Source organism: Balaenoptera physalus (assembly GCF_965194825.1).
Source record: "Balaenoptera physalus genome assembly, chromosome: 21".
NCBI lineage: Eukaryota > Metazoa > Chordata > Mammalia > Artiodactyla > Balaenopteridae > Balaenoptera > Balaenoptera physalus.
Window position 1 is genome coordinate 10,048,004 of NC_138902.1, and position 18,152 is coordinate 10,066,155.

Sequence of the window (18,152 nt, forward strand, 5' to 3'; positions counted from 1 at the left end):
GTGGGAAGTATCAATGGCCTTGTTTTAAAAGGGAGCAGAAAAAAGTCTTAACGTAAAAGAGGAATTTGGTCTTTCTTTAAATCACCCTAGCCTAAATAGCTCTAATTTTTAAACATAAGGAAGAAATCAGAAATTCCAAATAAGGTCAAGATTAATATTTTATGAAGTTTTATTTGTTGTTAAAGACAGTTCACGTGGTGACAAATGCAAACAGCAAAAATAAACCGCGGTGTATTTAACAAAGGGGTGCCTTATTTGAAAGGAAAGATTTGATGTTATGCTGAGTTCTGTGACAAGTGCTCTGATCAAGAGCCACATGACATTTAAGGCTATTTCTACCCTGAACCTACAACTAGAAGATTTTTTTGTTCTTTATTATGCTATTAGAAATGACAGTCTGACAATTCAGGTGCCTCTTAGTTTTCCTTAGGAATTTACTCCTGAGAAACAAAAAGACCAGGAATCTAGTTCTGACTTTTAATTCTTCTAAAATACCTTGCTGAACATCATTTCATTTACCTTGGTCATGTCACTTAGCCTCTTAGAACATTTACTTCCCCTGGTTGATGCCACTCCTTATTTAGTTAAACAGTAAATAAAACTGATTAGACTAGTACTTACTGGAACAGTCAACTCAGAGCAGGAGAACTGGTTGGAATAGTAAAGCTACCTGCCACGTGGGGTTGCGCTCTGCCCTCTCCCTTTATCTCTCTGTCTTTGACCAGATGCCAAGTTGTTGTATCAAGACATCACAGGCCTTTGCCCACAGTTAATGCTGGTACATCTTAATGAAAAGTATTAGGCCTGGGGTGGAGAAATTATTTGATTTCTTTCATGTCCCTTTTCTTGATTTCTTTGTGTTCACTTTTCTTTGGGCCAGTGTGCTGGTGTTTATTTTAGTGGTTGTTTTATAGATGGCAATTTAAACTGTTAGAACAAAGTGGGTTCTTAAATGATAAAGTTTAACTTTTCTTCCTTTTGTTGAATGGGTTTCATGGTAGTATGTTGTGATGTTAAATATATATTTGGCTTCAGTGGTTACTTTGGACAGTTTTCTTAGAGCACTTCATGATAGGTTAAAAATTGTAGCCTTTTGAGGCTTTAAAATATGAGCTAAAAATCATGTTAATTTATTTCATGTGTGTGTGCTAGATGTAATACAGAGATAAAATTCTCTTGACATTAGTAAGGAGGTGTCTTCTTGCAAGGGCTGGTGATTAAGGGAAGACTTAATTAAGGAGAGGAGATTTGAGTTAGATCTTGAAAGATGAAAGTAATCTGATTATGTAGAGGTGAGAAGAAAAAGTATGTCATATGCAGGAAAGAGATGGAGCGTAGGCAAAGGAGTAAAAAGCTCAGAGTGTTAACTTAATTTCTGGTATTTATTAGAGAGAACCTTTTTAGAGTATTCATGTGCTGCTCCATCCTTCAGTTAGAGAAGCAATGGTATAACACATTTGAAAAGGGAGTTGAGTGACAGAAGGAGAGAGTAGATGGGAAAGATAGATTGGGACTGGATTATGGCTCCTAACTCCTGGATGAAGGGGCTTGAACTTTAGACTTTATTCTGTAGGCAGTGCAGAACTACTGAGAGCAACAGAAGTTTTTGTTTTAGGAAGATTACTGTATATAAAATGAAGTAGGAAATGAGGCTGGACATTGGATAACCATTTCAGAAGATTTTTTAAATTTCAGGGAAAAGATTGAAGACACATACTAGGGTATCTCACTACCAATAAAGGTGGAGGGCAGGGGAGGGATGTAAAGCTTAGTAGAGGTAGAATAGATAAGCTCTGGTTTTTATTTGTTGTGTCATGTTGGCAAGTACATCATTCCTTTGAGCCTGTTTTCTTGCTAATTATGTTAGGTAGCCAAATTAATTCTTTGATTCCTTTGACTTTTGCAGTTTTATATTCTATGATCCTCATGTTTTTGTAAAGGCATACTCTAACTTAGATAAAAGCATTATAACAACTATAGGAAATATTTCCCACTGTGACCTAAGTACTTCTCTAACAATTTTAAGCTCTTTTACTAAGTTAAAGAAAAAAGCCCATGCTTTTGGATTGTATACTTTTTTCTTTCATTGCATTTTAACAATTTATAGCTTTTAAACTACGGAGGAAATTAAAGTCGCCTGAATTATTAAGGAAGAGAAAACAAAAGCCTAAAAAGTGTAGAATATGAAAAATGTTTTTTAAAAAAGTGTAAAAAGGTGTAAACAAATGCCAATATAGAATATTTCCCAATTCATTTTGTGAAGCCCACATTACTACCCAAACCAGAGATAGCACAAGACAACTACAGACCAATATTGTTTATGAATATAGGTGCAAAAATACTAGAAAGCTGAATCTAGCAACATATAAAAAAGGATTGTGCACCATGACCAAGTGGCATTTATTCCAGGAATGCAAGCTTGGTTCAGTATATAAAAGTCAGTTAATATAATGCACTGTTACTAGATTAAAAGACAAAACCCACATGGAAATCTCAATTGACAGAGAAAAAACATTTGACAAAACTTGGCACCCTTTCATGATAGAAACACTTGACAAACTGGGAGTAGAAGGGATCTTCCTTATCCTGATATAGGGCATTTGTGAAAAACCCACAGCTAACATCATACTTAATGGTAAAAGACTGAAGCCTTTCTCTTAAGATCCAGAACAAGACAAGGATGTCTACCTCTTACCACTTCTAGTCAACATTGTACTAGAGGTTCTGGCCAGTGCAGTTAGGCAAGAAATAGAAATAAAAGGCATCCAGATAAGAAAGAAAAAAAATAAAACTATCTCTGTTCACAGACAACATGATCTTATATATAGGGAATCCTAAGGAATCCACAAAAAAGCTATTAGAACTAAACCTAAATAGTAAGTTCGGCAACCAGTTGTATTTCTATATGCTAGCAGTGAATAATCTGAAAATGAAAAAATTTCTGCGTGTTATAGTATCAAAAAGAAAATACTTAGGGGAGTAAGTTTAACAAAAGTAATGTAAAACTTGTACATTTAAAACAAAAACATGTTAAAAGAAATTAAAGAAAATTAAATAAATGGAAAGACATCCTATAGTCATGGATCAAAAGACTTAATAGTAATATTGTTAAGATGCAGTGCTCTACAGATTCATCCCAGCCTCTATGAACATTTCAGCTATCTGGCAAGCTGATCCTAAAATTCATATGGAAAATGCCAGGGTCCCAGAGTAGCCAAAACAACCTGGAAAAGGAAGGACAAAGTAGGAGGACTCACACTTCCTGATTTTACTTCTGCAAAGCTACAGTAATCAAGATGGTGTTATACTTGCTGCTAGCTCAAAGGAATAGAATTTAGAGTACAGGCATAAACCTTTACGTTTATGGTCAGTTGATTTTCTACAAAGGTATTAATGCAGTTCAGTGGGGGAAATAATAGTTTTTTTCAACAGTAGTGCTGGGACAGTGGATATCCACATGCAACAGAATGAACGTTGGAGCTCTACTTTACCCCATATACAAAAATTAACTCAAAATGGATCAAAGGTCTATATGTAATAGCTAATACTGTAAAACTCTGAAAAAAAAAAAAGGAATAAATCTTTGTGACCTTGGATTAGACAATAATTTGTTGCATATGACACCAAAGACACAAGCAACAAAATAAAAAATAGATAAGTTGGATTTTATCAAAATTTTTAAAAATTGTGCTTCAGAAAAACACCATCAACTAAGGCAAAAGACAACCCACAGAATGGGAGAAAATGTTTGCAGAGTGTATATATGATAAGGAACTTCTGTTCAGAATATATAAAGGACTCTTACAACTCAATAATAAAAAGACAAGTAACCCAATTATAAAATGGGCAAAGGATTTGAATGGATATGTCTCTGAAGAAGACATACAAATGGCCAACAAGCATGTGACAAGATGCTCAATATCAATCACTACCACAGTGATTAATGATATTGAGCAAAATCAGAATCACAGTGAGACAGCATTTCACATCTACTAAGACAGCTATAATAAAAAATATGGGCAGTACTAGAACCCTCAGACTTTGCTGGTAGGAATGTAAAATGGTGTAGTTGCTTTGGAAAACTGGCAGTTTCTCCAAACATTAAACAGAGAGAGTTACCATGTGACCCAGAATCCACTCATAGATATATACCCAAGAGAACTGAAAATAAATGTAGACACAAAAACTTGTACACAAATATTCATTATTTATAATAGCTAAAATGTGGAAATAACACAAATGTCCATCAGCAGATGAATGGAAAGAAACTGTGGTATACCTATACAATGGAATATTATTTGTCAATAAAAAGAAAAGAAGTTCTGATACATGGTACAGTGTGGATAAACCTTGAAAACATTGTGCTATGTGGAAAAAAAGACAAAAAATGCCACATATTGTGTGATTCTATTGATATGAAATAGAACACGCGAATCCATAGAGACAGAAGGTAGGTTGGTAGTTACCAGGGGCTGAGGAATGGTGGCTAATGGGTTGGATATAGGTTTTTTGGTGGTGGTAGGAGGTGATCAAAATGTTCTGGAATTAGGTGGCGGTGATGGTCGCACAATTTTGTGAATATATTAAAGACAACTGAATCTTAAAAGTCCTATCACAGTCTTTATTGAAAAATTTAAAATGTCAGTGTGCCACAGGAAGAGGAATCTTTATTGCTTTTAACTGTCTTCCTTTTCAAAATCAGGGTTTGAAAGTTGCTTCCTCCTCAGATTTCAAGCAAGCCACATCCTCTTCTGTCTTGTGAAGGTATTATCAATACTACAGTCACAGAGAAGTGCTTCTTGGATTCCATCAATACTGATTCATATTTAATTTTAAAAATATATTTAAAATCATTTCAAAAATGAAATATGAAACTGAATACACTCTTAGATGTATTATTATTTATCAGATTTTCCACACTGTGGGATACTATACATTAACTTATGTTTCCAAGTTACCTCATTTTGTACATGCCTTGGAATCAGGTCTTTCAAGTCATTTCATTGTATATATTCAGACAGTCATCAGATATTTCACTGAATAGGAAGGTGGTAGCTTGCAGTGCTTTAAAAGCAGTAACAAAAACAGCAGGTGTCCTCTGTCATAAAGTTGTCCAAGTGAGGACCCTACATTTCCAGGGTAGATGAGGATATTCTCGATACAAAGTAACCAAAACCAAGTTCAGAAGGAAATTGGATCCTGGGGTGATAGGACTGTAACTGTTACCCATAAACCCTCAATTTAAAATTGTTTATCAGAATGTCTTCATTTTTCTCATTGACTGCCATTTTAATAAGACAAGGATGTAAATTTGATCCTACATAGTAAATATATACTAATTGTCTTTACTGCTTCATATATTGGGGTTCTGCGTACGATACCATTTAAATTTTATGCAGTTGGGATCCCGGAGATCTTTCTTAACACATTAAGTTTCCTATTCCATTCTGACTTCAGTCTCATTCTCCAGGGATGTTCTGAAAGCCTTTCCCACCCCCCCCCCCACAGAAATCCAACAGTGAAGGGGAAGCTTCCAGCCGAGAAAATATTTACTGACTTTAAATAGTAAAGTATTTTACTATTTAAATATCTTTTAATAGATTTTTTTCTGAGGCTTCCATCTCAGAGATTGCACTGCACAGATATTGTTGGCTGGATCGTACGACTATTTGTTGTTGTGCCCAATATAAATACTTTAGTTGCTATTTCATGAGTGGTATTTGGAAAATGATACGTATCCTTATTTTTATCTGTTCTTGCATATGCGGCAACCGAGTTGCGTGTGTGGGACTTCATCAGAAGCAGGGTTGAATAGGGCATGTGTCATTAGATCGCCTCTGTCTGTGCCAAAACCTTTGTGGGTACTCTCGTGTAAGCTAAGTGGTAGGGACGACTGGCAGGGTTATGAGAAGCAAGTGTTGCAGAGGGTGGGAGCAGGAGACGGTGAAAGGATCACATAAGGATGACTGAGTGCCTAATACATATGGAGATTTATTAACACACGTTGGAATCTGTTGTTCAGAACAAGTCATGTGTCCATTCTGTTCTCTTTGTAGGTGATCATGGAGGAAGCACTTTACTCCCCCCGAATGTCACAAATGAATTTCCAGAATATGGGACCATGGAGGAAAGTGGAGAAGGCCTAAGAGCCTCTCTCGAGTTTGATGCTGAATCTCTGCCGTGCTGCCCTCAGGCGCAGCAGAGGGTCCAGCCTCTTGCTGGCCATCCCTCTGGGCGTCTCAGTGTTACCGGAGGACCAAAAGATGTCAGAGAGGTCCCCTCTCAGAGTCATCTCAAGGAACAGAGTTTACAACCCATTGACTCTTTGATTTCAGCTCTGAAAGCCACAGAAGCCAGAATAGTTTCAGGAACATTGCAGGCTACAAAGGTACTGGATGGAGATGCGGTTTCTACTTTTTTAGTTCAGCAGGTGGACCAAGAGCCAGACACTGCCAGTCATAAAACACAGAAAGCCAACACACCGTTCCCTGCTGGCCGAGAAAAGTCACCCGATATACCTCTTTCAGCTGAAGTTACGACTGAGGAAAATTTTTATTTGAGCATCCAGGAGGACCTGACTGCACTATTAACTGGAGAAACTCAAGCAGAGATTTCCCTAAGAGCTAATAATGGGAGAAAGGGGGCTGTCCATGTGCAGGAGCCAGCTTGTCCAGCATCCTCCGTGGGGAGCCCTGTGACCCACAGCGCAGTGGGCAGTGCTGGTTTATTGAGAGAGAGGAGCTCTGATCAGGGGAGAGAGCACCCAGAGCGGTGCGGTAAAGGCAGCTCCTCGGGACGCCCAGGCCAGGTCAAGCATGTGGGATTTCACGGGGTGGGGATATTGTGGACAGGAGGGGAGAAAAGAGAGACATGGCAACCTGTGGATTTCCGGACATCATTGGAAAGGACAGCCCTTCCTGAAAGCAAAGAGTTTTCTAAAGTGCCAAGCCATCTCGTCTCATCTGCTGGTTTGTGTGATTCAGCTGGTTTAACTGAGAGTGTTTGGGATGACACCCGGAGAGCTCCTTCAGAGAGGCTGGCCACTGGCCCAGGGCCATTTCTGCCTGAGCCTCTTCTTGAGAGTGGAGAGGATGAAGTCTTCCTAAGGGAAAACAAGGAACATCTTGCGACGACACCTGAATTGGAAGGAGACAGGGAAAGGTGAGCTCGCCTAGTGTCCTGCTGTCTGTGAGGCCAGTGAGAGCTCGAGTCACGATATCCTGGGTCCTTGTTTACCACAGGATGGAAGAGAAGTGACTGTAATCTGTGTTGCTTCTAAGGTTCCGACATGTTAAAGTGGTCTTGTTATAAAGTTGTCCATATGGGGAGACTGTGAACTCTAAACTAGGTGAATCCATTTCTGATGTTTTATTGTATTTGACAGGTTGCAACTTCTCCAGCATCAAGGTAACTAAATACCCCATGATTATCTTTAACAATGTGGAAAGGTTTGAACTCTTTGACACATCCTGTAGTCATTACATCCTAACTCAGGCATTTCTTCTGGGTGCAGCACCATTGCCTGCGTACAGCCTTACACATGTAGGAACACAGAGGCTCTGGTTTGGGCTGGCTCAATTTTCTAGGTTGAAAGAGGAGATCAGGAGGTCAGAATTCAGTTCTTCCATGGCACTCACATGGGTCTCCCTTCTCACAAGCAGCATGTTTTGATTACAGCCCTGATGAGTAAACTTGGCATCATAGGGTATTTCCTGGTCTTTCCCTACATTTCTGGCATCCGTACCAGCTGAGAGCCTAGAAAAATGGAAGCCATACCCATCTGTCTTCACTTCCTTTGCTTGTAGTCTGACTGTAGAGTGTTCCTCTTGGCAAAGTCATTTCAAATGTGTGCCGTCTCGTCAGTCCTCCACCTGTGGTAGTTCACATGGGAAAACATCTGTGTCAAGCCTGAAGGGTTTTGTTTGTTTGTTTGGTGTAAGGAGATGCCGTTTTCTCCACAGTTAACTAACAGAGCCACGGAGAGGTGCTCCTTTAGGATGGCTGTCAGGACTCCTCTCCCTCCCCTCCCCATCCCCACTACACAGAAACTCTCCAGACTCCCCTCAAAAGGAGCCCTGATATGTGGCACCGGCTCAGTAATTATATTCCCACTGGGGTATGCACTTCTGTGCTTGTGCAGATTATTAATTCATTCCTCCTTTCCTCCCGCCCTCCTTCCCTTCCTGTCCTTCCACAAATGGTTTTCAGTTGTCTGCTCTGTCCTTGATACGGCTAGAGATGCTGGGCAGAAAGGAATGTTCAAAATAGACATGGCCCTGGGAATTCCCTGGCAGTCCAGTGGTTAGGACTCTGTGCTTCCACTGCAGGGGGCATGGGTTCCATTCCTGGTTGGGAGACTAAGATCATGCAAGCTGTGCTGCGAGGGCAAAAAAAAAAAACAGTGGAAAATAGCCATGGCCTGAGGTCACTGACCTCATGGTGTTTACTTCTGAAGATCAACACATTAATAATGATAGGACCTCTAATTGTGCTGGGTTCCGTAAAGGAGAAGAAGGGAGACATACTAGAAAGAATAGTTTTGGTTTTTTTTAAAGTTTTTTTTTGATGTGGACCATTTTTAACGTCTTTATTGAATTTGTTACAGTATTGCTTCTGCTTCACCTTTTGGCCCCTTGGCCCCGAGGCACGTGGGATCCCAGCTGCCCAGCCAGGGTTCAGACCCTCACCCCCGCATTGGAAGGCGAAGTCCCAACCACTGGACCGCCAGGGATGTCCCTAGAAAGAATAGTCTGAATGCAGGAGAGAGGCTGGTTCGGTTGATGGCTTGGGGAAGGCCTTTCTGTGGAAGTGATAGTTACGCTGAGACTTCAGGAATGAATACAGGTTTGCCCAGCAGAGAATGGGGAGGAGGATATTCCAGGCAGAGGGAACCACCTGGGCAAAGGAAGACTGCTGTCGCTAATGGAGCGTGCTTCCTGGACGCTGCGAAGCAGAAGCCTCCAGGCGCTTTTAAGATGTGACCCTCCGCCCCGCCTTCCCGCCCCTGTGGCTGGAGCCTGGGGGCTGGGTGAGGGTGGGAAGTAGGTGAGCAGAGGTAGGGAGGGGCCTCATCCCGAGCTTCCTGTTTCACTGCAAGTGCCCTGAGGAGCCATTTAGAGGTAGAACCCAGAATAGTACTTGGTGTGGGGTAGGCCTTCAGAAATTTAAAAACAGCAGAGACGACTGTACTGTTGAATGTGAATCCTGGTAATACCTAGAAATGTGGGTTACCTACCAGGTAGTTTTATTCCTATTTCTGTTTTGTTCCTGAGGCTCAGCTAGTAATTGGCACATCCAGATTCAGCTCCACGTTTTTCTGTCTCTTGTCTTCTTTCTCTTACTGAGTTTTAAAATTTTATTTAGTTATTCTAATGTTCATTTTTAATATTTGAAGAACATGCTGCATATTAATTAATTAACGCCCCACGTATATTAACTTGTAGGTTTTTTCTAGGTTGTCACTGTTTTGGTTAGCCTTGTAGTAAACACGTTTGTTGGCTCTTTTTTTTTTTTTTTTTTTAAAGGTTGTTTACTGGCTGGCTGTTTCTGGATCTGAACTCTCTCTGCAGTGCTGTCTTATTGTCACCAGGGGACAGCCCTTGGATTATAGAATATTTATCTTCTTGAGGGCATTTGGTCGTATTTAAATCAGAAAATATTAACAGATTGATGAAAGTTTAGTGTATTTTTAGTCCATTAAGTTTACACAATATATTTATCTTCTAACAGGTCATTTACCTGTTAATGACCTCTTTCTGTTAAAATTAAGAATGATAGTAGCTGTTAATTTGGATTTGTGGAGTTTAGTTGGCTAAATGAAAATTTAATATTTTAACATTTTATTCAAATATTCATTGGACCTGATTCACATATTAGGAACTAGTTCAAAACTATATTAAATTATGTAGAGGGTAGCATAGCACATGTATGGTAAAGAGTTTTTTCAGCCTGAATATGTTTCTATGATATCTTCCTTCCCAAATGTATTGACGTAAGCCCACTGAATACAGGTGTTAGCTCTACAGAATGTTCCCTTTTTTATATGGTTGGAGGGGAAAAAATAACCTAATATTGAAATTCGTCCGTTTTATGTGCTTTCCAGGATTCTTGAGCAAGAGGAACACTTTCGGGCCAGAGATGATGATATCCTTGGGTCCGGTTGTGCAGAGGACTCCACTGATGTGTACAGCTCCCAGTTTGAAACCATTTTGGACAACACTTCTTTATACTACAGTGCTGAGTCCTTGGAGACTTTATATTCAGAGCCTGATAGCTATTTTAGCTTTGAAGTGCCCCTCACTCCAATGATACAACAGCGCATTAAAGAAGGCGGTCAGTTCCTGGAGAGGACATCAGTGGGAGGACAGCAGGACGTCCTGAGCATCTCCGCAGATGGTGGAATAGTGATGGGCTATTCTGGTGGGATCGCCAATGGGCTGAGTGGCTCCAGTAACTGCACCTACGCGAAAGGCACCTCAGAGATTGCTTTCTGGGGAAGGTACTGGTCCCATTCTCTTAATTTTGTGCTGGTGGTTTTTTTTTTTTTTTTTTTTTTTTAATAGAAGAACTTTTAATTTAATTAATTTATTTATTTATGGCTGTGTTGGGTCTTCTGTGCGAGGGCTTTCTCTAGTTGCGGCAAGTGGGGACCACTCTTCATCGCGGTGCGCGGGCCTCTCACCATCGCGGCCTCTCTTGTTGAGGAGCACAGGCTCCAGACGCGCAGGCTCAGCAATTGTGGCTCACAGGCCCAGTTGCTCCGCGGCATGTGGGATCCTCCCAGACCGGGGCTCGAACCCATGTCCCCTGCACTGGCAGGCAGACTCTCAACCACTGCGCCACCAGGGAAGCCCTGGGCTGGTGGTTTTTGTAGCAGTTTTTCTTTGGGAAATCTGAGCATGGAACATATTTGAAAAGCATTTGGCTGGTTTCTGTGGATATAAGTGAATGATGTGAGTGAAAAGTAATTTGGGTTTTTGGGGCAGGTAGAGTACAATTTAGTGGTTTGCCAAATTGGCAACCTGTGGACATTCTATTTGGCAGTATTTCTTGTATTACCATATGTAAATTGGATCCTGAACAAATACTTGTGGGTGATGAGTATGTATTAGCTCGCATGATGCAGCTTTGGTAGCAGTGGCCTGGTGCTGGGAAAGGGACACTGGGAGATCTTGGCTTTCATTCTGCCACTGGCATTGGTTGATTACTTGGGGCAGGTTGTTTGATTAGGCCAGAGATTCCTTGATTGTAAGTTGAGGGTGTTGGATTAGATGGTCACTATAATCTCTTTTGGCCCTTTGCTCTGTGAGGTCCCATTCTGCTGGGAAGTCTTTGTGTTCCTGAGATGGTGGGGGAAGATCTAATTATATGGGTGCTTGGTAGAGCTGATCCCTTGGTCAACGCCATAAATACTTATTTTCTCTCTCTACTTGAGGATTTAAGTCTCCCTAGAACACAAAATCACAAATTATGTAGGTTTTATGTGCTGTACCTGTCATTTAGTGATTCCCTGTCTCTTTATGGATTATCCAGCATTTCATCTCTTGTCATTCATCGTTCTAGGGTCATTTACCTGTCCTTCAGCATCTCCGTAAGTGGGCAGAGAATGCTAAACTTCTTAATCATTTGATGAATTTAGTTTTAATATGTTTTTCCTGAATTAAAGTGTGTTAATTCACATGTTTGGGGAGGTGAAGGGGAGGTTAAATGGGGATAAACTATTTTAAAGTTGTATGAAAAAATGTCAGTGGTGTTTTTTTTAAAAAGTCAGTATACATATTACAGATTTCTTTTTTTTTTAAATATATAAATTTATTTATTTATTTTTGGCTGCGTTGGGTCTTCGTTGCTGCGCGTGGGTTTTCTGTAGTTGCGGCGAGCAGGGGCTACTCTTCGTTGTGGTGCGCGTGCTTCTCATTGCGGTGGCCTCTCCTGTTGCAGAGCACGGGCTCTAGGCGCGCGGGCTTCAGTAGTTGTGGCACATGGGCTCAGTAGCTGTGGCTCGCAGGCTCTAGAGCCGCGGGCTCAGTAGTTGTGGGGCAGGGGCTTAGTTGCTCCCCGGCATGTGGGATCTTCCCAGACCAGGGCTTGAACCCACGTCCCCTGCATTGGCAGGCGGATTCTTAATCAATGCGCCACCAGGGAAGTCCCCATATTACAGTTTTCTAACGAGCCTGTTTTTATGATCAGTCTGTTCTATGTTAAGTATTTCCTATAAGCAGTTTATAGGTTTATAGTTCATTGGATGAGCACATTCAAGACTGGCACATGGTAACGTTGCCGCTATGAATTTCCATGTGAAATAGACCATGGATGTTGGTTGTCTTCTTGGGTCACACAACTCTCAGAAGCAGAAGACCTTGGTCTGAATTTCTTGGACAAGCCACTTATTCTTTCTGAAACCCCCTTTGTTTATTTGCATAGTGGGGTTAATGATACTTGGTATGCTGTGTGGCCATGAGATTTAAAGAGTTAATATAGATTAAAGCACCTAGCACAGTACCTGGTACCAAGTAGAAGCTGGAGCAAATGTGTGAATCAGAACTGGCTGATAAACCCGCATTTATACCTGATCTCTAAGAGGTGGTGTCCCTGAGGGAAGGGGGGCATCCCTGAGAAGGGGGTGTTTCTAGAAGGGGCCAGAGAGAGGGGTGTCTCTGAGGGGACATCCTTGAGAGGGGGGTGTCCCTGGGTGGATGGTGCCATTTTAGTCGTTTAGTTTCACCATCATCTCGGGTAACTGTAAGTTGTGGTAAAATGCAGATAATTTCATTGAAATTCCAATCCAACTTTCTGGAGTGAGTTGAAGTTGTTGGAGACCTGAGGTGTTTTTGGCTGAGAGGCTTTGCTGCAGAAGCCACAGGGAGGGTAAGTAAGTAAAGACAAGAGGTAAACATCAGCAAGTCAGAACAGGGAGGTGAAAGGTTTATCAAAGGTGTAGTTTGCAGACTCAGAATAGGAAGCAGCCATTGTTGGGGCCAGCGTGAGTGCCAGTCATTAGTAGGGCAAAGCTGGGTAGTTAAGAGACAGTATTGGGGTAGGTTATAGTATTTTAGCATCTCAGATGTGGACAGTGGTATACTTCAGGCCAACTTGAGATAAGGTTTCAGCTGTGTCACCTGCATTGTCAAACCGTGAGATCTTGCCCAGCCATGAGACCAAATTCCAGTACTGAATGAGAAGCATGTTAGAGATGGGCTCTGGCACTGTCCACATGATTGACCGGTGGTCATTCACCCTTCCTTGAGCACTGCTAGTGATGTGGACAGACCAGCTTGGCAAGGGCACGCCATTTGTGTTCTTGGACTTGGCATAAGATAATAAGCAGGTATAGGTGGAGGAGGTTTTTTGTGTGGTGATTCAGGGTTAAAAATTAGGATGGGCTCAATCATTCTAAGAAACTTTAGGGAATCTGGAATAATTTTCATATTTTTCTCTACCTTCTCTGCCTTCTTGGTGCTTTGGAGAAGTTGTAGCACCAGAGGAATCGTGGGTTGAAGAATAATGATATTTTCCAGCTTAAAGGGGGCCTAACCCTGTTTTACAGTAAAGAATCTGAGTCCCAGTTGGGTGGGATAGAATTACCTGGTGACAGATCTTGCCCCAGAATTCAAATTGCGTGACTCCTAGACCAGGTACATTGACTGTTCTAGACTGCCTGGTTTCATATCTGTATTCTCTGTTTTGATCTAATTTCTCTCATGCCATATATTTATGGAGCTGTAAGTCTGAGTTGGTAATTGTAGAGCTGGTGGGTGGTGGTGGTGGTGGTGTGTGTGTTCAGTTTTAGAAAAAAATTTCCAAATTGTTATCTAAAAAAAAAAAAAAGGTTCTGAAGAACCTAGGGGCAGGAGGGGAATAAAGACGCAGACGTAGAGAATGGACTTGAGGACATGGGGAGGGGGAAGGGTAAGCTGGGACGAAGTGTGAGTGGTGTGGACATATATACACTACCAAATGTAAAACAGATAGCTAGTGGGAAGCAGCCGCATAGCACAGGGAGATCAGCTCTGTGCTTTGTGACCACCTAGAGGGGTGGGATAGGGAGGGCGGGAGGGAGATGCAAGAGGGAAGAGGTATGGGGATATATGTATACATATAGCTGATTCAGTTTGTTATACAGCAGAAACTAACACACCATTGTAAAGCAATTATACTCCAATAAATATAGATGTTAAAAAAAGAGAGAGAGAAAAAATTCCCAAATTGTTAATAAACCTGTCTCCATAAATTTTTTAATGTAATCAATGATTAGGCTTTTAAAAATTTCTTCTGCATTAAAACATCCCTCTGCAGAGGTAAGGAGTAGATAGAGGTACTGAGTCTGTTAAGGAAGTCTGGACTAGGACGCTGACTGCACAACTGTCACCCCGATTGACTCCCTTCTGTTAGGCACTCAAGGCCAAAGTGTTAGGCTTCAAGGAGAAAAAAATTCATTTATTAATAAATGTTGTGATAAAACAACACAGCAGAAGTGATAAATAAAACAAGTGCACGTGCTTAGCATTCCATCTCTACTCACTGGTCTCTCCTGTTTCCTTGGCAGTGGACTGGGGAGTCTGAGTGTGTTGGATAAAGTGAACTCTGAGGAAAGCACAAAGGAAAGGGAATGTAAGACTAATCTGCGCTGATAATGCTGCTTTGATTCTAGCTGGACTTGAACCAAGAAAATTAAGCCCATTCCTGTTGAGGTACTGCTTTTGATGTATAAAGTGTTAGACAGTGTTATAAGATTACTTTAGGTTGTCTCTAAACACCATCTTATGTCCTATGCATCATATGTATTCCATAAGTTTTCTTTCTTTAGTAAAGACATGGTGCTTAATTCGCATAATAAGCTAAGAGAAAGGAACATTAATGTTCTGATTTTCCAGATAAGGAAACTGAGGCTCAGAGCAGTTGAGTAACTTGCTCAAAGTCACACAAATGGTAAGTGCCACACCCAGGATTTGAACCCAGGCAGTCAGGCTCCAGAGACCGTTTATTTTTGATCCCAAAACAAAAATATTTTTACTTGACATTGCCTAGGTATATTTTTAAATACTTTTCTATATCAGTATATGCTTTTACATCATTAAAGATTATTTCAGTGGTGGTATCTGACAGTGATTTCTTTTGAACACAGGATGACACTGTTCTCAATTGTGTTGCTTCCCGTAAGAAAGGTGGAGTGGTCGGGGAGGGTGATGGGGACCTGTGGCACTTCAGCACACCTTAGTTCCCTCTCAGGAACACCTCCCAGGCCTGGATTTAGCCAGGCTTTGTGGCCAGAGCGGGACTGAGCTCCACTTAAGTCAAAGAAGAAAATACTTCAAATCTGTAATATTCTAGAATAGGGTTGGAAAGGACGTCTGTAGAGAGTATGTGTGCTGACTCTTTGTCTTTTAAAGGGTTATGTACCTTTGCAGTATCAAATAGATAACTCATTATAAGCTGAAAACACCTCTTAAGATCCTGGAATCAATTTGGCAGGAATAGTTAAATTCTCTCAGGTGCTGTGAACACTGATGTTGACCAGAGAGCCGCATGCCAATCCGGAAATAGCTCACCCTGTGAATATAACACAATAGTTTAATGAAGGAGAAAAGAGTAGCATCCCCTCCCTTTGTGGTCCAGCTGCAGAGTACTCAGGCTAGCTGGCGGGTTCAGTAGTGCTGTGTGGAATCCAGTCACGTGGCTCCAAAATTAGAAAGGATAATTAGAGACTTACAGTTACCCAGGGCCAATGGGTTCCTTCGTGTCTGGGTGCTTCTCCCTCTCCGGCCCATCAGCTGAAGACTGCGGCTCCAGTCAGTAAGTCCTGACCTGAAGCCTGCAGGGCACAAATGTGGTCACTGTGACCATTAGTAGGGCGGAATATTATTTATTTCTGTGGAGCTTGGGTTTGGACAGATGGGAAAAGGGACAGCAAATACAGCCATATGACAGGAGTTTCTCTTTTGATTCTCTGAAATACACACAACTGCCTTTTAAAATTACATTTTTGGTGTAACAGATATATATACTCCACGTCTCGGCTTCCCAGTTTTTCTTTCGGAGAGCGCTCAGGATCCCGAGGAGCCCCGCAGAGCGGGTGGATTACGTCTGTGTGCAGCTCTTACGCCTGGGGAGTGCTCCGCTCAGTCAGGTCCACTCCAGCTGGTAGTTGCGGGTGTTCTGCCTTCCTCTTGCCTTCTCGCCTTTCTCAAATGAAGTGCAGACATTGGAAGTATCTTTTTTCTTCCTGTTTTTCTTTTTCTTTAGTGTCTTTCTGTCTAGGAAAAGTCACATGAAACAAGATTAGTACTTAGAGAAATTTGTTGAACTGCGATTTCAAATATTTTTTGACATCCCAACTTAAAGCCTGCAGGTATTTAATTAATTAAGTAATTAACTAATTAATTAATTATTATTTTTTGGCCGTGCCACGCAGCTTGTGGTGTCTTAGTTCCCCAACCAGGGATTGAACCTGAGCCCCGGCAGTGAGAGTGCCGAGTCCTAACCACTGGACCGCCAGGGAATGCCCTGCAGGTATTTTAGTATAATGTAAAATACTAAAATCATGTGACATTAGTTAAGCTGGTGACAGGAAAAGACCTTGATCTTGTGAACTTGTTTTGGGGGATCTGGCTGACCTCCTCTGTCCTCCAGGTGGGGAGCTCCTGCCTCTCAGGTTCATTCCTGCTGCTCTGGTGATCTCTTCAGGCCTTTTCTCTCATGTTTTAAAAGTTGTTCTGTAGAAAATAGGTTCTCATTTTTCTCTTTCTAGCTTCCTGAAGCAGTTGTGATGATGATTTTTTTTTTTTTTTTTAACTGCCAAGGAGCCCCTGCTCATTGCTGAGGGCAGGGGCTCTCCTAGCTTCAGAGCCAGTCATATCTGGGTTCAGATCCTGCCTCAGGTACTTACTGGGGGTGTGATCTTGAGTAAGTTACAGAAAATCTGGGAACCTTTCCAAGTGTAAAATGGAATGAATAACACCTATTCAAAAGCAAATGAGATTAAGTGAAAAAAAATCAAGAATAGAAAATCAAGTGGTTTCACAATGCCTAGCATGTAGTAGGAGATAACTGTAAAATAATGATAATACTAACCACAGTGGTAACCTGGAGAAGAGTTGTTATGCCAGTCTGCCGCCTGCTCAGGCCCTGGGTCAGCCTCTGAGCTGTCTGAAACACCTGGTACTGGACGTCCTGAATAAAATTCAATGTGCTGTGGTGGGGTGGCATAAATATGGGGATTTGGGATCAGAAGACAGGAGGTCAGATCATCCTCTCTACTGGCTGCTTGGTCCTGGGTAGGTTATTTCACTTCTAGGAACCTCCCATTCCTTACTCGTAAAATGGAAATGACCTTATCACCCAGTTTACAGTTCTGTTGTAAGAATTTGCTAAGTTCTAGTTTGTGGATATTCATTTTTATCACGAGTTTTGCAGTAGTCTGAGTAATAGTCTAAGGAATATAAGAAAATAAATAAGAAAAAGCCTGATAAAGAAGGAAAGACGCAAGGATTTGGTGAGTGTTTGAACCTAGGACATGGGGGCTGCATCAAAGTGATGGTGAGATTTCCAGTGTGGATGACGTACCAAGTCAGGAAGCAATCAGCGGGAGTTGGGGGGAGCAGCAGGGTTTGTAGGAGGGCGCCTCCCCGTGGGGTCTGTTTATACAGATTGAATTTGAGGAGAGGGAGGACCCTTCGTATGCAGAGACTCGGAGTCACCATTTGGAGGGGAGGCTCGCGGTGAGGCCGGGCTGGAGAGAGGTGCACATGGGAGCCCTTGGCTGCTGCCCGTGCGGCTTTCTGATGCCACCTGGGTAGGACGTATGCCTCTGACGGGAGTTTCTGGGCGGCTCTTCGGTGCTCGCCTTCAGTCCCCAGCAGTGTCTGACTGTCAGGGAGCCGGTGTGGCTGTCCTCTCAGGCAGGCCTGGCCCTGGCTCTGGGGGTTTGGCCTCTCTCTGTTTGCTGGAGTCTCTTGTATAACTTGGTGATGACTTCAGGAAATGGTCCTGGATTTGAAACAGGGCTTCCCAGAAACATTCTAATTCTGTAGTTTAAACCTTAAGACATACAAAGTAGTGCCCTGGATGTTGGTGTGAAGAGTGCTGTGGGGTACTGGCTAAGTGGGTGATCTTTCATCCGAGACTGTATTGAAAGACTTCAAATGATAGAGGAC

General features: G+C 41.8%; 1 protein-coding gene across 11 annotated transcripts in view; it reads left to right on the forward strand.

Annotated features, from left to right (window-relative positions):
* PSD3 (pleckstrin and Sec7 domain containing 3) overlaps positions 1-18,152 on the forward strand; it is a 560,140-nt gene that overhangs the window by 178,543 nt on the left and 363,445 nt on the right. For 10 of the 11 annotated variants that reach the window (XM_082444219.1, XM_082444218.1, XM_082444220.1 and 7 more), the window contains 2 exons: positions 6,057-7,161; positions 10,103-10,498. In XM_082444219.1, the coding sequence (XP_082300345.1) occupies positions 6,057-7,161; positions 10,103-10,498 (1,501 nt within the window). The remainder of the gene's footprint in view (positions 1-6,056; positions 7,162-10,102; positions 10,499-18,152) is intronic. The other variant, XM_082444207.1, reaches the window with a different exon arrangement.